We start from the raw sequence: 21,669 nt of genomic DNA, 5'->3' as shown, positions 1-21,669 counted from the left end.
ATTATTGGGGATATGATCTCATCTACTTCACTTTTGCGCAAACAATTCACTTTCTTTCCATTAATTATCCAATGTCATTCAACTAAATTACTCCAACCCAATCCCTTGGTAGAAAGAGCCTAGACTTACTTCTTAAACTCTAATTCCTTAGAAACTTTAACAAGTTCATCCGCTTTAAGAGTTGAGATTTAAGACAACCAAAGGTCCAAGTTCTATCCCTAGATACAATTTCCCTTAGGTATTTAATCCAATTTCAGATTTGCACAACATTTCCCAATATCAAGCAAACCCTAGAATCATGCAATGGTGGAACACAACATCACAAGCTTTAAGAGAAGGAATTAAACACTAGAAATCAATGGAATAGACATATAATCAATCAATTCAACTGTAATTAGCACAAAAGATCCGTGATTACATCAATCCCCAACAATAATGAAACTAGCTCTCCATTGTCATGGAGAGCTTGATCTTACAAATTGATGAAATGGAAGAAGTGAGAAGACCCAAGGTGGAAGGAGAAGTGTTTCCACAGCTCCAAGATCGCCTTCAGCTACTCCAAGGTGTAGAAATCGCGTCTGGGCTGCCAAAGATGCAAACCCCTACGCGTTCCAGAACTAAATAAGTTGTTTCTGCCACATCAGCAAAAGTGGCGCCCGGCGGCCCGACAGACAGGCGCCAGGCGTGTCCTCGGTCAGCATTGTCACGCCCGGCGCCACCTAGGTCAGTAGGCGCCCGGCGTGACTCTCTGCAGCAGCCTGGGTTCTTCATCTTTTCAGCTGCTCTTCTCTCTTTTCTTGGGTTTTGGCAATGTTCTTTGGTGAGTATCTTCTCCCAGCTTCTTTGAATGGGGATTAGCCATCAAATGGGCTAATTACAACTTATAATGTAATCACTTACAAATACAAGAAATTGAGTTAAACAAGACTAAAAGTAAAGGAAGAGTTGACAAATTCCATCAATTTGATGTTGGATAATGAAGTAAAATTGGTCATTATCAACTCCCCCAAACTTAGAACCTTGCTTGTCCTCAAGCAAAAGGTAAACTATTCTAGAAAACAATCATTAAAATGCATTGGTTACAAATTTGAGATATCCTTTAAGTTCAAGAAGTGAAAATCCTGCGTTAGCATCTAATAGAAAGAACATAATGGATATATACAACTGTCATCAATCAAGCACAACAGAGGTGTTCACCTATCAACAATTATGGTCATAATGCAAAGGGTGCAAAAGAAATCAACAAACATGACAGAGTGTTTCACTTGATGTATGGAATCAATCCTCACCTGGAAAGTGTTTCACTCTAAAGCAATGGTGTATAGGGGTGTAAAAAGCTCACTCTACAATCATATTATCACACAATTTAACTTTGCCTTTCATTTCAATCAATTCAAAACAATTTACACGCAAGTTGATGTCACAAGGACTTTGATTGGCTTGTGTTGTGGTTGGGCTAAGAAAGAATCATGGTTTTTCTGGAAATCAACGGTTCTTGAGCTGAGAAATTACCTAATTCACTTCATGCATATAAGCTTCTCCTTTGCTCCTCATGTATCATTACCAATTTCAAACTTACACCCAACTGTTTTTCATTAAGTACTTTTCTTTTTCTCTTTTTCTTACTTTTCCATCTTTGTCTTTTTCTCAATACACCATCGTTTCCCCCCAAACTTGGATTATTCTGCTATAATGCAGATGCATGTTCTATTCAGCTCAAGGTAAAAGGTTCAGGGAATTTTCAATAAGCTTAAGGTACAAAGAGGAAAGATCTTTTTACATTTATGGTTGAATGGCTAATGTGTATGTAAGGTGAGAAAAGAATGCCTTGATCAAATTCAACAAGCAAGTAGATAGTTCAAATTATAGAAACTCAGGCAAAGTCAATTGTGATCTAGCATGATAGCAATCACACAGCAAAAGAATATGAGGCACTAAATCTCACCCTGTTAATTAAGATTCCATACTCTGCTAAACACAATGTCATGAATTTTGACTGCAATCGACTCCCCAAGCATTAGCATAACTCAGTGAACACATCAACAATCAATGCTCAATCAAATAAGCTATTTCCACACGTTCAATCACATACAGAAAGCATAACAACCAGATTTTCACACATCAACTCATACTGTCAAACCAAATGCATAAAAGATGTTTATGTTCAAAAAATTAAAGAACCTAAAAGTAAAATAACGACTGAGACAAAAGAAAAAAATAAAGAAAAATCGACTCCTGCTGTGATGGCCATCAGTCAGTCTGAGTCCTCGTCCTCGTCGTCATCATCATCCTCATCCATAGCAGCAGTGCCATCCTGAGGTCTACCCCCCCCAGAAGGAAAGGACTGGTCCCCAGGCCAAGCAACGAAGGTGATGTACTGGTCAGACGTCATGAAACCTGGATGGGATGCTGCATAAACATGCCTCATCATCTCTGCGTGGGCCTAGCCGATCCGATTCACCGCCTCCAGCTTTGATTCAATCAGTGCAAGTCGCATGTCCATCATCTGGTAAGGATTGGACGGAGGTGCTGGTGGTGGTGGCTGAGGACGTCTGGGGATAGGGCGCTGTCTAGCATGTATCCTCGGTGATCTGGGTGGTGGACTGGCAACTCCATCATCTGCATCCAAACAAAATGGGGTATAATACCCCATATCAATCGGTTTCCTGGGATGCTCGAACGGTGGAATAGTAGTGTCCACTCCTTCTTGCTTGCAGAGATGTGTGATCAGAGATGGATGTCCAAGGGGAGCTTTTGTTGAATTCGCACAGTTGCGTATCTCATTAGCGATTAGTTTCCCCAGGTTTACAGAGCGTCCAGTGAGAATGGCATATAAGATGACAGCTCTGTTAACCGTGACATCAGAGACATGTGTGCATGGTGAAATGTTGGAATGCACAAGAGGCATTGATACGGGTCGCACCGCATACAAATTTGATTGCATAGTTAAGAATGCAGTATAGCTAGGATGTGACTCCTAGGTCGTCTCTCAAGGACCAATATTTATGGTTCGGTTTCAGATCAACACGTAATGGGGGGGGTTTGTGATATTTGATTTTATGCGGAAAGATTAAATTGAACAGAAAATTAAACACGATTGAATTGAAAACGGCAAAATAAATTTCAAAATAGTAAAACAAAATTAACACAGTGAAAATGAAATTAGAACAGTAAAATGAAAAAAACAATAAACACCGAGAAAATGTACCACATCCCTTTAAAAGAATTAAATTTTTAAATTGAAAAAAAAAAACAAATCCTCTGCGCGTAACGTGACAAGTTGCTTCCATGGTTTTCATTCAAATAAAAATAGAATACGAAATTGTTTTCTTTTCTCATCAAAAACCGTAGCCTCCCAACATCCAAGTAAATAGATCAATTAAGCCATGTGCCCTTTCATTCATGGGAGCCGTGCCACTTCTTCATACTTCCATTCTTCAAATGAAAGAAAACAATAAAATATTCAAAGTGGTATTCAACTTCACGTAACCATTCCACATTCTTTAATTAAAGAATTCATAAATTCTCATCCAAAAGAATTCTCCCTTCTATTCTTAAGCAATTCCCGAGCACACCAACCAGCACCTATCCCAAGCCTACGCGCTTCTTCATTCTCAACAATTGGACAAAACAATTCTCTGCATAAGACTAAAGTGAATATTCTATATTACTGCAAAATCAATGTTGCAACTTCATGTGGACATCACACGGTTATACTTCCAGCTTCCATTCTCCATTCAACTCAACAAGAATAAGACAAATTCATCTCTACCCAATAACATGCTACACATGAGCTCCCACAAGGAATTAAAATACACTTCTTTTCTCTCCCAAAACCGTAAATTACTCTAAGAAAAGGAATAGAAACCATGCAATATTCAAGGCCAAGACCCCACTTCCTTTTCCTTTCCAAAACCGTGACACCTAGTGCTTCCTAGTTTCCATCTTCATTTTTTATTCATCACCACAAGCTATACTTCTAGACAAACCTTTTCAGATTTTTAAAGAATGATGTGTTGTTCATTGTAAAATGCCGTGACTACTTTTCTGTCATCATATCACACCGTCTTCTAACATAAAACCAAGAACTTATCTTCCTAAAAGCAATTAAATAAATATTCTACTCTTTCCATCACAACAACATTGAGTACAGCCGTGTAGAAGTAAAAAGCTCATGGAATAAAATAAGATGCAACTAGTAAAATAAGCAACCAAATTCAATTCAAATTGGAAATGACAGTACACAACACGTTAACAGCAAAGAAGGAAGTGTACGTATTCTTCCACATGTTTAGAACAATAACTTCACTCTTGGTTCAAGCATTAATAAACAAACCAAACCTATTCAAACTAAACCCCATTCCATTATGCAGACAGAGAATCCAAACCAGAGTTCTTGCTTGTGGTGGCAGCTAACGCATTTCTCCTCTCTTGCTCTCCAAACAAATTGTTTTTTTCTTCAGAGAACTCCAGCCCCTCAGAGTAGTCTCCAGACTCCAAGTAGCAGCCCTCCAACAAAGACGTTCACAGCCAATAGTTTCAAAACCAAAAACCCAGAGTGTGTGTAGCCGTGAGTTCTGTAACTAAGAGTAGTGTCCAGAACCTCTGAATGTAACCGAATGTGTATAGTCGTTCCTCCTTTTGAGCTTGTAAGTCTCTTCTTTCCAAAAAGGAAAACCCAGCCAGCTATGAGCCATCTCTTTCCGTTCAATCATGGCCTGCTCTCCACGTCCTCTGCTAAGCTTTTCAGTGAGGATAATATTCCCTTCAGTGGCTGCTCCCGCTTTTTATCCCTTCATATATTTTGTTGATCCTTAGTTGTCCAAGGGCCGTGTGTTTTAATCTTTGCTGCACTGTGGCTTCTCTAATGAAAGGGGTAAATCCTCAACTATCACTCACTTACTTCAATCTCTCATGCGCTGCTTCGAGAGTGGTGGCCCTTTTTATTCAAGCATTTGTGATGTTTTGGTGTGTGCCAACGTGGTTGTCATGGGCCATGCTATCACTTTCCAATCAATTTCTGAGAGAGCCGTGAACATCTCCACCTGATACCAATTCCATTCTCCATTTTGCAGTTTTAACCGAGAGGTAGTGAAGTATTTGCTTCCAACTGTGATCTTTCTTGGCTGTTGTATTTGCTGCCATGCACCTCAAAGAAACTTGTGACCTCTACTTTTCTCCATGCAGCTTCTCAGGTTGGTCCGTGAAGTGTATGGGCGTGCTCTGCTTCCAGCTATAAAACAATCAAACTAATTAAATATGGCTTAATCTCCCAAGCCGTGACACATGTGTGCTTGTGTTGTGCTCTTTCCGTAACAGCCCCAAAGGAGAATGTTTCTCCCAAACCATTTGAAAACCACGTTCTCAGCAGAAAGTTGGAATGCCCACTTGAATATTGCCTAAAATGAATTGTGGGGGCCGTGTGCTTTTATTCTTTTCAGAGCAATGACACTTCAAAAACCACTCAGCAGAATTCCGAACGTGATTTGTTCCCAAGCATCAAAAATGTGGCAGCACATTTGTTATCTTTCAGCTATAAAACCGTGACACCACCTACAAACAAAAATATTCCACTCCTAATTTTTCACTTCCACACACAAAATAAATCAATCCAGTGTATCTTTTTTCTATTAATTAACACAGTGTAAAAGTGAATATTCTTCCAAACGTCCCAATTTATAATTCCAAAATTTTCACTATAATTAATAATGCAAATAATTAACTCAGATAATTCAAATTAGACAAAATAAGAATTACTGATCAAATCAAGCTCATTTAGCAAATACGGAAAAATATCGGACATTTTAGCACAATTCCCTGATTAAATTTGGTACAATAAGCTAAGTGAAGTGAATAAAATATTGATTCATCAAAATAGACCACACTTAGTCTTTTGCACTCCTGGGCAAAATCAAGACGCAAAACAGGGAATAGTTCAAAGGACATTAGGTGTTCAACACTAAAGTTCAGCACACAGAAAACAAAGACTTGCCATGAGACAAACAAAATTTACACAGTTCTCAAGAATTCTGGACAGAGAGTGGAAGTAGGCAATATCCAACACAGAATCAAAGAAAAGCAGATACTCACAGAAATCATCCAGGCAATTCAGTACGTGGTAAAAGAATTAATCAGTTCAAGAGGTGAATCAAAGGTAACAAGACCTCACAGATGCACTAACAATGTTTCTCTCAAGTGTCTAGGGTAAATAATAATATCAGCTCAATGCACTCAAGAAAGCAAACACAAATAGACTTGGCAAGCCTCTAAAATCAACACTCAGAAGTATATGCATGTTTAAATCAAAAGGTCTTTAATGGCTGTAATGGGGCCAAGGACACAGGAGGATAAAATATGGATAAGTAGCTACAACCCAGAAGAAATAAAGGAGCAATGGGGAACAAGTGTAAACATAGTCAAATCGCACCCAGCCCTCTAATTCAATCCTCTTCTTGACTCCATTATTCACAAAATTGTTTTTTTTTTTTCAATTTTTTTTTCATTTTTTTTTTCAAATTTTTTTTTTCAATTTTTTTTTTTCACTCAACAAGATCATATTTCCAAATCAAAAACAAGCTGATGAACCAACTAGCCAATTTATAAGAATCCCCACGGAGACCACACTTGTTCCCAAAACACTTCCAAAGCTCCAAAATTTCCTAAGGTTAAGGTAATCATAGTTTTCCACTTAGGTCGAGTGTATGAGCTTCAAAACAAAGAAATGGATACAGTATAGGCTCAAAGGGGTTATCAAATGATAATAACAGGGTAGGCTTATTTGGCTAACGAGGCTCAAGAAATGAAATGCCTTTATCATTTCTAAACATGCATATCAATCAAGAGTTAACAATAAGAGTCAAGCCAAGGCAAATGTGCAAGCAATCAAGAGATATGTCACACACAAGAAAGAAATAAAGTGGCTCAAATCTCGCACAGGGTATTTGTCACAATCAAATCAACCTCTTAAACATCATAATCATTTTTCAAGCAGAGAAGAGCAAAGATTTCACGCCATGAGTATTACTGAAGTGAAGGAAAATCTACAACTTAGACATCATCCAGAAATCAAGAGAAAAAATGTAAAATTTATTGCACACAAAACACACTAAAAACAACTTAAATCAGAAAAAATTTCACACTCAAAAACAAAAATTTTTTTTTTTTTAACACACAACACAAAGAACAATCAGAATCTCTCCCAATAGACCACACTTAAACTACACATTGTCCTCAATGTGTTCTAAGCATACATCATCAATCAAAACCGGAAACATATTATGGACAAGTGCAATAAAAAGTAGGCAAATGGGAAGAAATTTTCAGTAACATCCATCAGTAGATGTTGTCAGTGACATCCATCAGCAGATGTCTAAACACCTAGCATCCATCAGTAGATGCTAATAATTTAATTTCAATTGTTTTTTTTTTTTTTTTTTTTATTTTTGAAAAGGGACGACCGGCACTGTGACAACAGTTTCGGTGGCGACGACCGGAGCTGTGGCTACAGTGGCAGAACTTTGGCTACAAATAGGCTGCTCCTCCGGTCTGAGCGGCATTTCTGACTGCCCACTCTCTCTCTATCTTCTCTCTTCTCTCTCTTCTCTCTCTCACTCTCTACTCTGAGCCGAGCGTCTGGAAACCTGCAGGGAGCCTCTGCCCCCCGCGTCCGGTGCTCTGAAGGTGTCTGAGAACGGCGATGAGCCTCTCTGCCAGCTCTTCTTCTCCAAGTAAGTATCTGCACCTGGATCTCCCTTTCTGCTTTCCTTTCCTTCAAATTTTTTTCTACGCTTTCCTGCTCTTCGTTCCCTCTCCCAATTTTGCTTTCCAGAATTTGCTTATTATTATTTTTTCGTTATTTAGATTTTTTTTTTCCTTTTCTGCTTTTCCAGTTTTCTTATTATCCACACTAAAAATAACTAAAAATTAATCTAAAAACAAAGTAAGGACAAAACACTTGACCTAGATCCGTTAGGACCCTTTGCAAGGATCAGAACCTAAAACTGGACAAAAACACTAATGGACCTAAAACTGGAAAATGGACAAACCTGACTTAAAAGAAAAACTAATAAAATATTTTTTTTTTTTAGAACACAGAAAAAATATGGACCAAAATTTACCAAATCTGCAAGTTCAGGACAGGAAAAGGTATAAAAGATGGTCTCCAACTAAAGAACAGGTGGCCTTATTAAAGGCATTATTCGTGCACGGGATAAGAAACCCGAATAGAGAACAAGCAAACAAAATTTCAGAAAAACTTAGGGTTTATGGGGAGGTCAGGGAATTTAGTGTCCAACACTGGTTTCAGAACTATGGGTACCGCTACAGACAGAAACGCCGGAAGCGCAACACAACTACCATATCCTACTCCCCCATACCCCTTCTTTTGGATGGTAAGAAAAAATTTATTTTTATTATTTATTTTTTTTTATTTTTTTTTTATTTTTTTCATGCATTTTAACTTTTCTAATTTTTTTTTAGATCTATTAAGGACATTGCCGCCAGTGCCAGATCGAGTGACACTCGATCTTTTTCCAATCCCACATGTTCCAGACAAAGCTGAGGTCCCTCCCGTCCTTCAGTTTCAGGAGAAGCCTCTTTCTGTCGAACTCACCCTACAACTGCCCTCGGCCGACGAGTAGTCTCCCTGAGGAGACTATAAGAACCATATGTATTTTATTTGTGTGTTATTTTATTTTTATGTTTTTTTTTATGGTGTGTAATATTAACGATCAGAAATGATCGAACCCCGAACACTTTATTATGTTTTTGTGTATTTTATTTTTATTAACAATGTAAGATAATGTTTTCGATGTATTTGGTTATTTCAATTGCACTTAGATTATATCTGCTCAAACTCTCTGCCATTACATGTTAATCTACTCTTTGTTGATTTTTTTTTTTAACAAAAACTAAATAAAAAGAACAGAACACAAATTAACAAAACAAAAGACCTAATACCGAACACAGAATATCAAAGCAGACAGAACACAAATATCAAAAACAGCAGACAAAACATATATTTACAAAACATACATTAACAAAATAACAGACTTGAAACAGAACACAAATAATTTTTTTTTTAAATAACAAACCGTAAACTAAGAAAATCAGAATTCTCCCCTAATTCGCAAACTAAGAAAATTAAGGGAGGAAGGAACATGAAAACTCCCCTGGTTATGGTGGCAGTTGCTAAACTTGGACTTGTAGGGAGATGTCTTCCTCTTCAGGATCCAGCACGAAAATTTTTAGGAAGAACTGCTTCATCCTCCAAATCTGATCAAACAGTGAAATGTTTTTCACCGCTGGATCTTTACAGCAATTGTTGATGAGTCGGTTCAGCAGGTGCCTATTGATCTTTGAGCTGTTAGTGCTAGCTCCTATGTTTTCCACTGCGGGTGCATGTTGGTCAAATTCATATGTACCTCCTGCAATAGGGTTAGTGCAATATGCCTCCAAAGAAATGTCATGCAGAGGTAAAACACCCAAATCCAGTGTAACAGGCTGAACCTTAAATACATCCTCAGAACAAGAATCAATTTGAAAATTAGAAACTGTATTAACCGCAGACTCAGATTCATGTTCAATGCATGGAGAATAATCATTCAGATGTGATAGTAAAAAGCGGTTCTCATCATGCACAGAGGAAAAATTAAAATCAGACTCAGTAACAATATAGTCATCAGCATACCGATCATCATCACAATCAACAAAATAATCAATTTGCGGTATGCTTACCTCCACTTCCTTGAAAATTGCTAAAGTGTGGGAAGATGAAGGTGGTCTACCGGGTTTAAAAGTGTTGCTCATATCTGTCTGGTCCTCATGATTTTCATCAGTCTCCTCCGGTGCGAGAGTAGGTTGCACAGTGATAAGCTCATAACTTTGCTCCTCATCCCCTATGTTGATGGCACTGCCATCGTCATCAGGAATCTGAACAGTCTGAAATGGTATCTCTGAATCTTGAGACTGTTCTTCAGTGAGTTGAGTAGTCAACTGCCATATCTGATTATTCGTACTCTGAATGAGAGCTTGTGTCTTTTGTTGAAGCTCCATGATTTCTCGCTTAAACTGAATGCTCTGCATGGTTTTCTGCTCCAATAACTCCTTCAATGTAGGTTCAGAAGTAGAAGGCTGAGGAGATATTTGGACAGGAGCATCAAACTGCTGATTCTCGTATTGATGGACTGGCGGAGGCATAAAAGTATCCTGAGATGGTGCTTCCTGATGTTCCTGTGGAGCTTCATACCATCCCAAACCATGCCACTCAGGATCGTTGATGTATCCATACTGCTCAAGGGAGAATTTTCTCAGAAACTGACGCTCAAGATATCCCCAATTGGTAACGGATCCTAACGGAAGAGAGTCTTGCCAATCCTTAGCTGCTCCGTGTAATGAGTGCGGAAATGCCCTCAAGAAAATGTGATCAAGAGGGACATCTGAAGGCTTCATTGAAGAGCACATAATGTGGAACTCCTCCAAATGTCTATGCGGGTATTCTCCTGGGAATCCATGAAACTTAGGGAGCAAATATGTCAGTCCAGTGTTTAGATCGTAATAAAAATCATCCTCCGTAGGTGGAACCGGCTCCCAGAGAGAGCTCTCAGGAAATTGAGGATGATCCATATAATTGTCATCATAAAAATCAGCACAGGAATCAGAGTAACATGCAGAAGGGTAATCATAATCACAGTCATTGGTAGAATAAGCAACATTCTCATAACCAGAATAGGTAGACATGGAAAACTAAAAATAAAACAAATAAAAAGTAAATACTAAAGATTACGAAACAGATAATTCACAACACATTTATACATGTTACAAGTACACAAGACCAAATTTTTTTTTTATTATTATTTTTTTTATTTTTTAATTTATTTAACAGACATAATACAAAACACACATATTAACAGAACAAAAATTTACACAACAAAATCTAAAACCAAACCTCCATTGGTCCCCGGCAGCGGCGCCAAAATTTGATACGGGTCGCACCGCATACAAATTTGATTGCATAGTTAAGAATGCAGTATAGCTAGGATGTGACTCCTAGGTCGTCTCTCAAGGACCAATATTTATGGTTCGGTTTCAGATCAACACGTAATGGGAGGGGTTTGTGATATTTGATTTTATGCGGAAAGATTAAATTGAACAGAAAATTAAACACGATTGAATTGAAAACGGCAAAATAAATTTCAAAATAGTAAAACAAAATTAACACAGTGAAAATGAAATTAGAACAGTAAAATGAAAAAAACAATAAACACCGAGAAAATGTACCACATCCCTTTAAAAGAATTAAATTTTTAAATTGAAAAAAAAAACAAATCCTCTGCGCGTAACGTGACAAGTTGCTTCCATGGTTTTCATTCAAATAAAAATAGAATACGAAATTGTTTTCTTTTCTCATCAAAAACCGTAGCCTCCCAACATCCAAGTAAATAGATCAATTAAGCCATGTGCCCTTTCATTCATGGGAGCCGTGCCACTTCTTCATACTTCCATTCTTCAAATGAAAGAAAACAATAAAATATTCAAAGTGGTATTCAACTTCACGTAACCATTCCACATTCTTTAATTAAAGAATTCATAAATTCTCATCCAAAAGAATTCTCCCTTCTATTCTTAAGCAATTCCCGAGCACACCAACCAGCACCTATCCCAAGCCTACGCGCTTCTTCATTCTCAACAATTGGACAAAACAATTCTCTGCATAAGACTAAAGTGAATATTCTATATTACTGCAAAATCAATGTTGCAACTTCATGTGGACATCACACGGTTATACTTCCAGCTTCCATTCTCCATTCAACTCAACAAGAATAAGACAAATTCATCTCTACCCAATAACATGCTACACATGAGCTCCCACAAGGAATTAAAATACACTTCTTTTCTCTCCCAAAACCGTAAATTACTCTAAGAAAAGGAATAGAAACCATGCAATATTCAAGGCCAAGACCCCACTTCCTTTTCCTTTCCAAAACCGTGACACCTAGTGCTTCCTAGTTTCCATCTTCATTTTTTATTCATCACCACAAGCTATACTTCTAGACAAACCTTTTCAGATTTTTAAAGAATGATGTGTTGTTCATTGTAAAATGCCGTGACTACTTTTCTGTCATCATATCACACCGTCTTCTAACATAAAACCAAGAACTTATCTTCCTAAAAGCAATTAAATAAATATTCTACTCTTTCCATCACAACAACATTGAGTACAGCCGTGTAGAAGTAAAAAGCTCATGGAATAAAATAAGATGCAACTAGTAAAATAAGCAACCAAATTCAATTCAAATTGGAAATGACAGTACACAACACGTTAACAGCAAAGAAGGAAGTGTACGTATTCTTCCACATGTTTAGAACAATAACTTCACTCTTGGTTCAAGCATTAATAAACAAACCAAACCTATTCAAACTAAACCCCATTCCATTATGCAGACAGAGAATCCAAACCAGAGTTCTTGCTTGTGGTGGCAGCTAACGCATTTCTCCTCTCTTGCTCTCCAAACAAATTGTTTTTTTCTTCAGAGAACTCCAGCCCCTCAGAGTAGTCTCCAGACTCCAAGTAGCAGCCCTCCAACAAAGACGTTCACAGCCAATAGTTTCAAAACCAAAAACCCAGAGTGTGTGTAGCCGTGAGTTCTGTAACTAAGAGTAGTGTCCAGAACCTCTGAATGTAACCGAATGTGTATAGTCGTTCCTCCTTTTGAGCTTGTAAGTCTCTTCTTTCCAAAAAGGAAAACCCAGCCAGCTATGAGCCATCTCTTTCCGTTCAATCATGGCCTGCTCTCCACGTCCTCTGCTAAGCTTTTCAGTGAGGATAATATTCCCTTCAGTGGCTGCTCCCGCTTTTTATCCCTTCATATATTTTGTTGATCCTTAGTTGTCCAAGGGCCGTGTGTTTTAATCTTTGCTGCACTGTGGCTTCTCTAATGAAAGGGGTAAATCCTCAACTATCACTCACTTACTTCAATCTCTCATGCGCTGCTTCGAGAGTGGTGGCCCTTTTTATTCAAGCATTTGTGATGTTTTGGTGTGTGCCAACGTGGTTGTCATGGGCCATGCTATCACTTTCCAATCAATTTCTGAGAGAGCCGTGAACACCTCCACCTGATACCAATTCCATTCTCCATTTTGCAGTTTTAACCGAGAGGTAGTGAAGTATTTGCTTCCAACTGTGATCTTTCTTGGCTGTTGTATTTGCTGCCATGCACCTCAAAGAAACTTGTGACCTCTACTTTTCTCCATGCAGCTTCTCAGGTTGGTCCGTGAAGTGTATGGGCGTGCTCTGCTTCCAGCTATAAAACAATCAAACTAATTAAATATGGCTTAATCTCCCAAGCCGTGACACATGTGTGCTTGTGTTGTGCTCTTTCCGTAACAGCCCCAAAGGAGAATGTTTCTCCCAAACCATTTGAAAACCACGTTCTCAGCAGAAAGTTGGAATGCCCACTTGAATATTGCCTAAAATGAATTGTGGGGGCCGTGTGCTTTTATTCTTTTCAGAGCAATGACACTTCAAAAACCACTCAGCAGAATTCCGAACGTGATTTGTTCCCAAGCATAAAAAATGTGGCAGCACATTTGTTATCTTTCAGCTATAAAACCGTGACACCACCTACAAACAAAAATATTCCACTCCTAATTTTTCACTTCCACACACAAAATAAATCAATCCAGTGTATCTTCTTTCTATTAATTAACACAGTGTAAAAGTGAATATTCTTCCAAACGTCCCAATTTATAATTCCAAAATTTTCACTATAATTAATAATGCAAATAATTAACTCAGATAATTCAAATTAGACAAAATAAGAATTACTGATCAAATCAAGCTCATTTAGCAAATACGGAAAAATATCGGACATTTTAGCACAATTCCCTGATTAAATTTGGTACAATAAGCTAAGTGAAGTGAATAAAATATTGATTCATCAGGCATCCATAGACGGCTGAGAGAACTGAGGTGTACCCTCTTGATATGAAGAGGTTGTTGCTGCCTATTTCTTTGAAATGTGCCTCCTGTGATACATAAGGTTTGCTCAATCTCCTCATGGTCTAGCTCAGTCGCCATCAGCTCGGCGTAGCCACATATCTCATCATCATCTTCCCACTCTGTGTTGAGGAACTCATTTATAGTGTCAGCATTGAATGGAATCCGCTGACCACGCACATAGCTCCAGAAGGGTTCTGTGTCCGGGGAGAAGGATTTGGCATTTGCATAAAATTCTTGGACAATGGCTATGTTGGCTGGTTCTGGGTATGTGGTTAAATGGCTCCATTGCCTCTCCATAATCTCATTGGAGAAGTCTGGCACATCTTGAGGTAGAAGGGTGACTTTCCTCTCCATCAAAAGTTTTCTGTTCTGGACATTGGAGAAGTGCTTCTTATGGTCCTTGGTTAAGAAGATATCAGAGTATATCTTCTCTTTCCTTCTGTTTTCCCTTAGACCAGCAGTGGTCTTAATCCTCTTGGACCCAGATGAAGAAGCCATAGCTGCAAAATAAGGTAGAGTTCAAGAAGATAAATGTGTTTAGATTCATGAGTAAATTCATCATTAGCTTACATCATGATGTACCAAATGCTTTCAATGGTATGCACACAAACCACACAGTCAAAACATATCAAAGAAAAGCCCTGATCAGTGAAGAAATGAAGCAAAGCAGCAAAACAACAAAAATTCTGGTTGCTGTCAGGGGTGGTCACGCCGGGCGCCGCACAAGTCAGTAGGCGCCGGGCGTGACAGCATTTTATGCAGATTCTAGCTTTTTGGCTTCTCAGCTGCTGGCTCAGTTTGAGTGTATGAGATTAAGTTTAGATGATGTAATGATGCATAACTCAGTGAAAACAAATCATCAATGGCCAAGGCACAAGCAAAACTCCATGAATCAACACACTTTTGCTACTTTAATATAGGTCAAACTCAGATATAATCACAGCTCAGTCAAAAATTCATCAAAAACAACATTTAAACAACATACAAAAGCTGCAGGACACACCACAACAAAGTTCCAAACTTGGGCAGAGGGAGTCGCGCCCGGCGCCGTACCAGCCAGCAGGCGCCTGGCGCGACATGCAGAATTGGGGCAAACCCAGATTCTGCATTCCAGCCACTGTGATTGTGTGTGTGTGTTCGAAACTGACTAGGAAAGCAAGAAGTTGAGTCCTAACCAGCAGCTATCACAAATAACACTCTAATTGAACTGAAATCAAACTACCCTAGGTCAAAATCAAAACTTCTAAATGCTAAACAACCAAGATCAGGCATTGTGAAAATCATGGCCATAGTAAAGAGTGAACAACCTACTTGATATGCAGAGAAGATGATTAGCTAGATTTTGAGACTTTTGAATTTGGAGAGTGCTTGGATTGAGATGGCCCGAGAGTGGTTAGGAATGATGAGCAATGGGTGCAGCAGCAATTAGGTGTGGAGGTTGAAGATTTATGAAAATGGAGTGAGTGTGGTGGTGGAGAGTGAAGAAATAGATGAGGCCGTGAAGTGGAGAAGAATTAGAAGGAGTGATAGTGTGTGTGAGGAGTTTCTGAACTGAGAGGAGTGTTAGGGTGAGTGTGGGGTTAAAAGAATTTGATGGGCCAAGCCCACTGTGAACTCAGACTTAAGTGAAAAAAAAAAAAATCTGCTGCAGAAGTCGCGCCGGGCGCCTGTTAGGTCATGCGGCGCCGGGCGTGGGATCGTGACCCAGCCAGATGCTGAATCTGAGAGGTGATGGTCAGAGTGTGCAAGCTGGCGCCAGGCGCCGCCCAATGCAGGAGGCGTCGGGCGTGAGTTTCTGCAGAATTATGCAGAAACTGGTTTTTAAGCTACCTAACTCGGGTTTTTGAGAATTTGAACTTCAAATCACTTGAGATGCTCCAGAATCTCATATTATCATTAAACAAACTTGTTCAAAACCTAAGGAATTGAATTGAGCATTCAAGTTGCAAATTGAAGTCATTCTTTCAAAACTTTAAAATTCCACAAGTTAGGCAACATTTTTGGCTTTTGGCTTGAGTAAGGTAATTTGAAATCAAGTAAAAACAGCCCAGAAAATAGCCAAAACAGTTTCACATCTCCTATTCACATCAATTCACTATAGCCTTCACATATTTAACAATCAACTCTACAAATCACCTTGGTTGTTCCTCACACAAACATGCTTCAAAAACAATTAAATCACACCACACATTACAACATATAATCACACAATCAATCACACTTAAAAATTGAAAACACACAAAAGAAAAGGTTAGAAAGCTGGGTTGCCTCCCAGTAAGCGCTTGTTTAACGTCATTAGCTTGACACCATTTAGCTCAAGGGTCAGAGAGGTGGATGATTGTGGTGAGACGTTGGATCTCACCACCCAAGTAATGTTTCAATCTCTGCCCATTAACCACCCAACTTCTTGCTGGATCATCTGAAGTAGGGTCAACCAATTCGATTGCTCCATGAGGTTTTACCTCCTTGATGGTGAAGGGTCCGGACCACTTTGACTTCAACTTTCCTTGAAAGATCTTGAATCTAGAATTGAAAAGGAGAACTTGTTGGCCAGGTTGAAATTCTCTCTTTAAGAGCTTTTTGTCATGATATAACTTGACCTTCTCTTTGTAATTCTTGGAGTTATCATAAGCTGTCAATCTCATTTCTTCCAACTCCTGTAATTGCAGCTTCCTCCTTTCTGCAGACAAGGTAGAGTCAAAGTTCAAAAACTTCAGGGCCCAATAAGCTTTATGTTCCATCTCCACCGGTAAATGACAAGATTTGCCATAGACTAGTTGAAAGGGAGTCATCCCAACAGGTGTTTTCATTGCAGTCCTGTAAGCCCACAGAGCATCATCCAGCTTTAATGACCAATCCTTCCTTGAAGAAGAAACAGTTTTCTCAAGAATCCTTTTGATTTCTCTATTTGATACTTCTGCTTGCCCATTGGTTTGAGGATGATATGGGGAAGCAACTTTATGTTTCACCTCATAGTGTTTTAGTATCTTTTCAAGCTGATAGTTGCAGAAATGTGATCCTCCATCGCTGATAAGAATTCTTGGCACCCCAAATCTTGAGAATATATTTTTCCTCAAGAATTTAATCATAGTGGTTGCATCATTCTTTTGACATGCTACTGCTTCCACCCATTTGCTGACATAGTCTACTGCAACCAGAATATACTCATTAGTATAAGATGAAGGTAGGGGACCGACAAAATCAATACCCCAGCAATCAAAAACCTCAACTTCCAGGATGCTTTGTAGTGGCATTTCATGCCTTCTTGAGATAGTGCCCACTCTTTGACATTTATCACAACGCTTGGCGTGGGCATAAGCATCCTTGAATATAGTAGGCCAGTAAAATCCAGATTGGAGGATTTTGGCAGCTGTTCTTTCACCATTGAAGTGTCCTCCATAAGGTGAGTTATGGCAATGCCACAAGATTCCTGCTGATTCTTCTTCAGTAACACACCGCCTCAAGAGATTGTCAGCTCCTAGTTTGAATAAATAGGGGTCATCCCAAACAAACTGCTTAGCATCATTTAAGAATTTCTTCTTTTGTTGCCATGAAAGATCATCTGGAAGGATTCCCGCAGCTTTGAAATTAGCTATGTCAGCAAACCAGGGCCTTTGTTGGACCATCATCAAGTTCTCATCGTAAAACTCTTCACGGATTTCTCTTTCTTTAGTTGTAACTTCATCATTGACAAGTCTTGAGAGATGATCAGCAATGACATTTTCGCTTCCTTTCTTATCCTTGATCTCCAAATCAAATTCTTGCAACATAAGAACCCATCTTATCAATCTTGGTTTGGAATCAGGCTTGGTAAGCAAATACTTGATAGCAGCATGATCAGTGTAAATAATCACCTTTGATCCGATGAGATAAGGTCTGAACTTCTCTAAAGCATACACTATTGCCAAGAATTCTTTCTCAGTGGTGGCATAGTTCAATTGAGCTCCATTCAATACCTTGCTAGCATAGTAAATGCTGTGAAACACCTTTCCTCTTCTTTGGCCTAGGACAACACCTATGGCATAATCACTGGCGTCACACATTAACTCAAATTCTTGTTCCCAATTTGGACCAATTATCACCGGTGCAGAAGTTAACTTGTCCTTGAGAACCTTAAATGCCGTTAGACACTCTTTATCCAACACAAAAGGAGTGTCTTTTACTAAGAGGCTGCAGAGTGGCTTGGCAATCTTGGAGAAATCTTTGATGAATCTTCTATAGAAACCAGCATGACCGAGAAAGCTTCTGATTCCTTTCACATTTGTTGGTGGTGGCAGTTTTTCAATAACTTCCACTTTAGCTTTGTCAACTTCAATTCCTCTCGAAGAAATCTTATGACCTAGAACAATACCTTCAGTAACCATGAAATGGCATTTTTCCCAATTGAGAATAAGGTTTGTTTGAATGCATCTTTCAAGCACAATCTCCAAGTTTGATAAGCACAGGTTAAATGAGCTACCAAACACTGAAAAGTCATCCATAAAAACTTCAATGCATTTTTCCACTAGGTCAGCAAAAATGGCTTGCATACATCTCTGAAACGTTGCCGGTGCATTGCATAATCCAAAAGGCATCTTCCTATAAGCGAAAACACCAAAAGGACAAGTAAAAGCAGTCTTTTCTTGGTCTTTAGGATCCACCACAATTTGGTTATAACCAAAATAACCATCCAAGAAGCAATAGAAAGCTTGACCAGCTAACCTTTCTAACATCTGGTCCATGAAAGGAAGGGGAAAATGATCCTTCCTTGTAGCCTTGTTCAGCTTTCTATAGTCAATGCACATCCTCCACCCAGTTACTGTTCTCGTGGGTATGAGCTCATTTTTATCATTACACATTACGGTCATACCACCTTTCTTTGGCACTACCTGTACTGGACTCACCTATGTGCTATCAGATATAGGATATATGATTCCAGCTTCTACCAATTTCAGAACCTCTTTTCTTACTTCTTCTTTCATTACAGGGTTCAATCTCCTCTGTGGTTGAGCTACTCGTTTGAAATCCTCCTCCATGAATATCTTGTGCATGCAGTAAGAAGGACTTATTCCTTTTAGATCAGATATTGACCACCCGATGGCTCCCTTATTGGCTTTGAGAACTTCAATTAATTTCTCCTCTTCTGCAGGAGATAAAGAATTGCTGATGATGACTGGTTTGCTACCCGCTTCTTCTAGAAACACATACTTCAAATGAGGGGGTAACATTTTCAACTCAAGTTTGCCATCTTTGACTTTTTCCTTGGAATTTATATCTTCCATCTTTGCTTCATGAGGGGGAATTTCCTTCAGAGCATCCAAGTTAGTCAGGCATTCATCAATCAATTTTTCTTCTTCTTCATTAAGAGCTTCACAAGCATCAATAAGTGTCTTCTCCAGAGGGGATGAAACATATGCTATCTTCTCATTATTTGAACATACCTCATCCAGAACATCAACTTGAAAACATGATTCATCGTCATTGGGGTGAGACATAGCTTCAAAAACGTTGAAATTCACTTCTTCATCCTGTACTCTCACCTTGAGTTTGCCATTGTCTACATCAATTAGAACTCTTGCAGTCTTCATGAATGGTCTACCCAGAATGAGAGGAACCTCAGTATCCTCCTCCATCTCCATTATTACAAAGTCCACTGGAAAGACAAATTTGTCAACTTTAACAAGCACATCTTCCACCACCCCATGAGGGTATTTAATAGATCTGTCTGCTAATTGTAAAGTCATCCTTGTAGGTTTCAGATCTAACTCTCCAATCTTTCTGAACATAGAGAGGGGCATTAGATTGATGCTTGCTCCCAAATCAATCAGAGCTTTCCCAATAGCTAGATTCCCTATAGTGCAAGGGATAGTGAAACTGCCCGGATCTTTGAATTTTGGTGGGAGAAGCTTTTGGATGATAGCACTACAGTTGCCTTGTACTTCAATGGTCTCTGCTTCAATATACTTTTTCTTCTTCGTGAGTAAATCCTTCATGAAGCGAGAATAGGCTGGAATCTGTTGAAGAGCTTCAGAGAAGGGAATTTTTATTTCCAGCTTCTTGAATATATCTAAGAATCGCTCAAATTGCTTCTCCTTCTCTTTTCTTGTATACACCTTTGGATATGGCAGGTGTTTCACTATTTCTTTTTCTTTTTGAGGTATTTCTTTTTCTTGTCTTTTATTAGTCTCTTCTTTTTTTCTAACATCCTCTTCTTCACTTTCTCTTTCTTTTTGATTTTCTTCTTCTATCTGGTTCTTTTCTTCTCTTCTTGTACTTTCTTTCTCAGTTATTCTTATTTCCTTCCTGCTTCTGGTGGTTATAGCTTTGCATTCTTCCTTTGGATTTGTTTGAGTATTAGCAGAGAATTGACCACCTTGTTGATTTGCCAATTGCTTGGCCAACTGACCTACTTGCACTTCTAAATTTTTGATTGAAGCGTCAGTGTTTTTCTGATTTTGGATGGATTGTTGTATAAACATCTGCAAAGCATCTTCTAATTTTGCTGTTCGGTCATTTTGAGATGCATACTGTTGCCCAGGTTGATAAGAATTTCTACTACCTGAAGCTCCCTGTGCTTGTCTCCATCCTTGATTTGCAGGATTAGGAAAAGAATTGTTGAAGAAATTTTGACGTCCTTGGTTCCCCATATAGTTGACTTCTTCAGATTGGGAACTACCAGGAACTTGACAATGACCATTAGGATGATCATCTCCACAAAAATCACATCTCATGACCTGATGATGTGGTTGTGACTGAGCTTGCAGTGCTTGTAACTGCTGAGGTAACTTAGCCATGCTTTGAGTTAACAGCTCCATTTGTTGAGAAAGAAGCTTGTTTTGAGCAAGTAGTGCATCTTGAGCACTAAGTTCATACACCCCTCTCCTTTGTGCTGGAATTCTCCCATGTTGGCTTCTCATGTCGGTAGAAGCCATATTTTCTATGACGGCAATGGCTTCATCAGCAGTCTTGAAAAGTACTGAACCACCAAATGATGCGTCTAGTATCATCTTAGTATGAGGTTGCAAACCATTACAGAAAGTTTGCACTTGCATTTCTAGACTGAATCCATGGCTGGGACACTTTCTCAATAAAGACTTGAATCTTTCCCAGGCTTCACATAGTGGTTCCTCTACTCCTTGTACGAAGGTAGCAATGGCAGCCTTCACCTCTGTGCTCTTTGATGGAGGAAAGAAGCGTGCTAGAAATTTGTATTCCACATCTTCCCAGCTTGTAAGACTTTGATTAGGCTGTGACTGGAGCCAAGCCTTTGCTTTGCCATTCAGCGAGAATGGGAAGAGTCTCATGTATAATGCTTCTTCATCCTCCCCTTGTACACCCATAGTACCACATAGCTCATAGAAAGTGACCAGATGAGCATGGGGGTCTTCATTGTCTAGGCCAGAAAATTGATTGGAACTAATGAGCTGGAGTAGAGCAGGTTTCATTTCTGCCAGCTTGTCACTCATAGTGGGCCTCACAATGCTTGAGAAATTTCTCGGGCTTGTGTAAGTGATTGAGTCCCCTATGGTTGTCCTTGGAGGTGGTCCTGCGCCAGCCATCCCGTTCACAGAAGAAGAATCAAAAGACTCTATGTCTTGATTGTTGAAAGAAGATGAAGATTGAGGGGCAGCTTGTTGACTTAGAGCTCGTTGTCTCCTTGTGTCACTATTGTTTCTACGAGCTGTTTTCTC

General features: G+C 39.0%; 3 protein-coding genes and 2 long non-coding RNA genes across 5 annotated transcripts; 3 read left to right on the top strand and 2 right to left on the bottom strand.

The window, feature by feature from the left end:
* The first annotated feature begins 4,143 nt into the window (after positions 1-4,143).
* LOC128194772 (uncharacterized) lies at positions 4,144-5,675 on the top strand. Its single transcript, XR_008246130.1, has 2 exons — positions 4,144-5,088; positions 5,188-5,675. It is a non-coding gene; the product is annotated as an uncharacterized LOC128194772 (long non-coding RNA).
* Positions 5,676-8,101: 2,426 nt separating this feature from the next.
* Positions 8,102-8,639, top strand: LOC128194673 (WUSCHEL-related homeobox 5-like). Its single transcript, XM_052870236.1, has 2 exons — positions 8,102-8,390; positions 8,479-8,639. The coding sequence occupies exons 1-2, from the start codon at positions 8,102-8,104 to the stop codon at positions 8,637-8,639; spliced, it is 450 nt and encodes a 149-aa protein (XP_052726196.1).
* A 3,572-nt stretch (positions 8,640-12,211) lies between these two features.
* Positions 12,212-13,723, top strand: LOC128194770 (uncharacterized). Its single transcript, XR_008246125.1, has 2 exons — positions 12,212-13,156; positions 13,256-13,723. It is a non-coding gene; the product is annotated as an uncharacterized LOC128194770 (long non-coding RNA).
* A 2,591-nt stretch (positions 13,724-16,314) lies between these two features.
* On the bottom strand, positions 16,315-18,573 carry LOC128194672 (uncharacterized). The gene is made up of 2 exons (XM_052870235.1): positions 17,623-18,573; positions 16,315-17,511 (listed from the first exon to the last, which is right to left on the bottom strand). Exons 1-2 carry the CDS (start codon positions 18,571-18,573, stop codon positions 16,315-16,317), a joined length of 2,148 nt encoding a protein of 715 aa, XP_052726195.1.
* A 309-nt stretch (positions 18,574-18,882) lies between these two features.
* Positions 18,883-21,444, bottom strand: LOC128194671 (uncharacterized). The gene is made up of 4 exons (XM_052870234.1): positions 21,324-21,444; positions 20,253-21,176; positions 19,420-20,003; positions 18,883-19,284 (listed from the first exon to the last, which is right to left on the bottom strand). Exons 1-4 carry the CDS (start codon positions 21,442-21,444, stop codon positions 18,883-18,885), a joined length of 2,031 nt encoding a protein of 676 aa, XP_052726194.1.
* Positions 21,445-21,669: the final 225 nt, after the last annotated feature.

The sequence above is a fragment of the Vigna angularis genome, chromosome 11 (genome assembly GCF_016808095.1).
Source record: "Vigna angularis cultivar LongXiaoDou No.4 chromosome 11, ASM1680809v1, whole genome shotgun sequence".
Lineage (NCBI taxonomy): Eukaryota > Viridiplantae > Streptophyta > Magnoliopsida > Fabales > Fabaceae > Vigna > Vigna angularis.
Note: the sequence above shows the minus strand (reverse complement) of the source record. Positions and strands in the feature narration are given on the sequence as shown.

Coding starts and splice junctions, on each gene's coding strand:
- LOC128194673 (XM_052870236.1), top strand. CDS start 8,102: ATGGACCAAAATTTACCAAATCTGCAAGTTCAGGACAGGAAAAGGTAT. Junction 8,391..8,478: donor CATACCCCTTCTTTTGGATG/GTAAGAAAAAAT, acceptor ATTTTTTTTTAG/ATCTATTAAGGACATTGCCG.
- LOC128194671 (XM_052870234.1), bottom strand. CDS start 21,444: ATGAGTGACAAGCTGGCAGAAATGAAACCTGCTCTACTCCAGCTCATT. Junction 21,177..21,323: donor CACTTTCTATGAGCTATGTG/GTACTATGGGTG, acceptor ACAAATTTCTAG/CACGCTTCTTTCCTCCATCA. Junction 20,004..20,252: donor AAGAATAACTGAGAAAGAAA/GTACAAGAAGAG, acceptor CCTTCTCTGAAG/CTCTTCAACAGATTCCAGCC.
- LOC128194672 (XM_052870235.1), bottom strand. CDS start 18,573: ATGCCTTTTGGATTATGCAATGCACCGGCAACGTTTCAGAGATGTATG. Junction 17,512..17,622: donor ACGATGAGAACTTGATGATG/GTCCAACAAAGG, acceptor GATGCTAAGCAG/TTTGTTTGGGATGACCCCTA.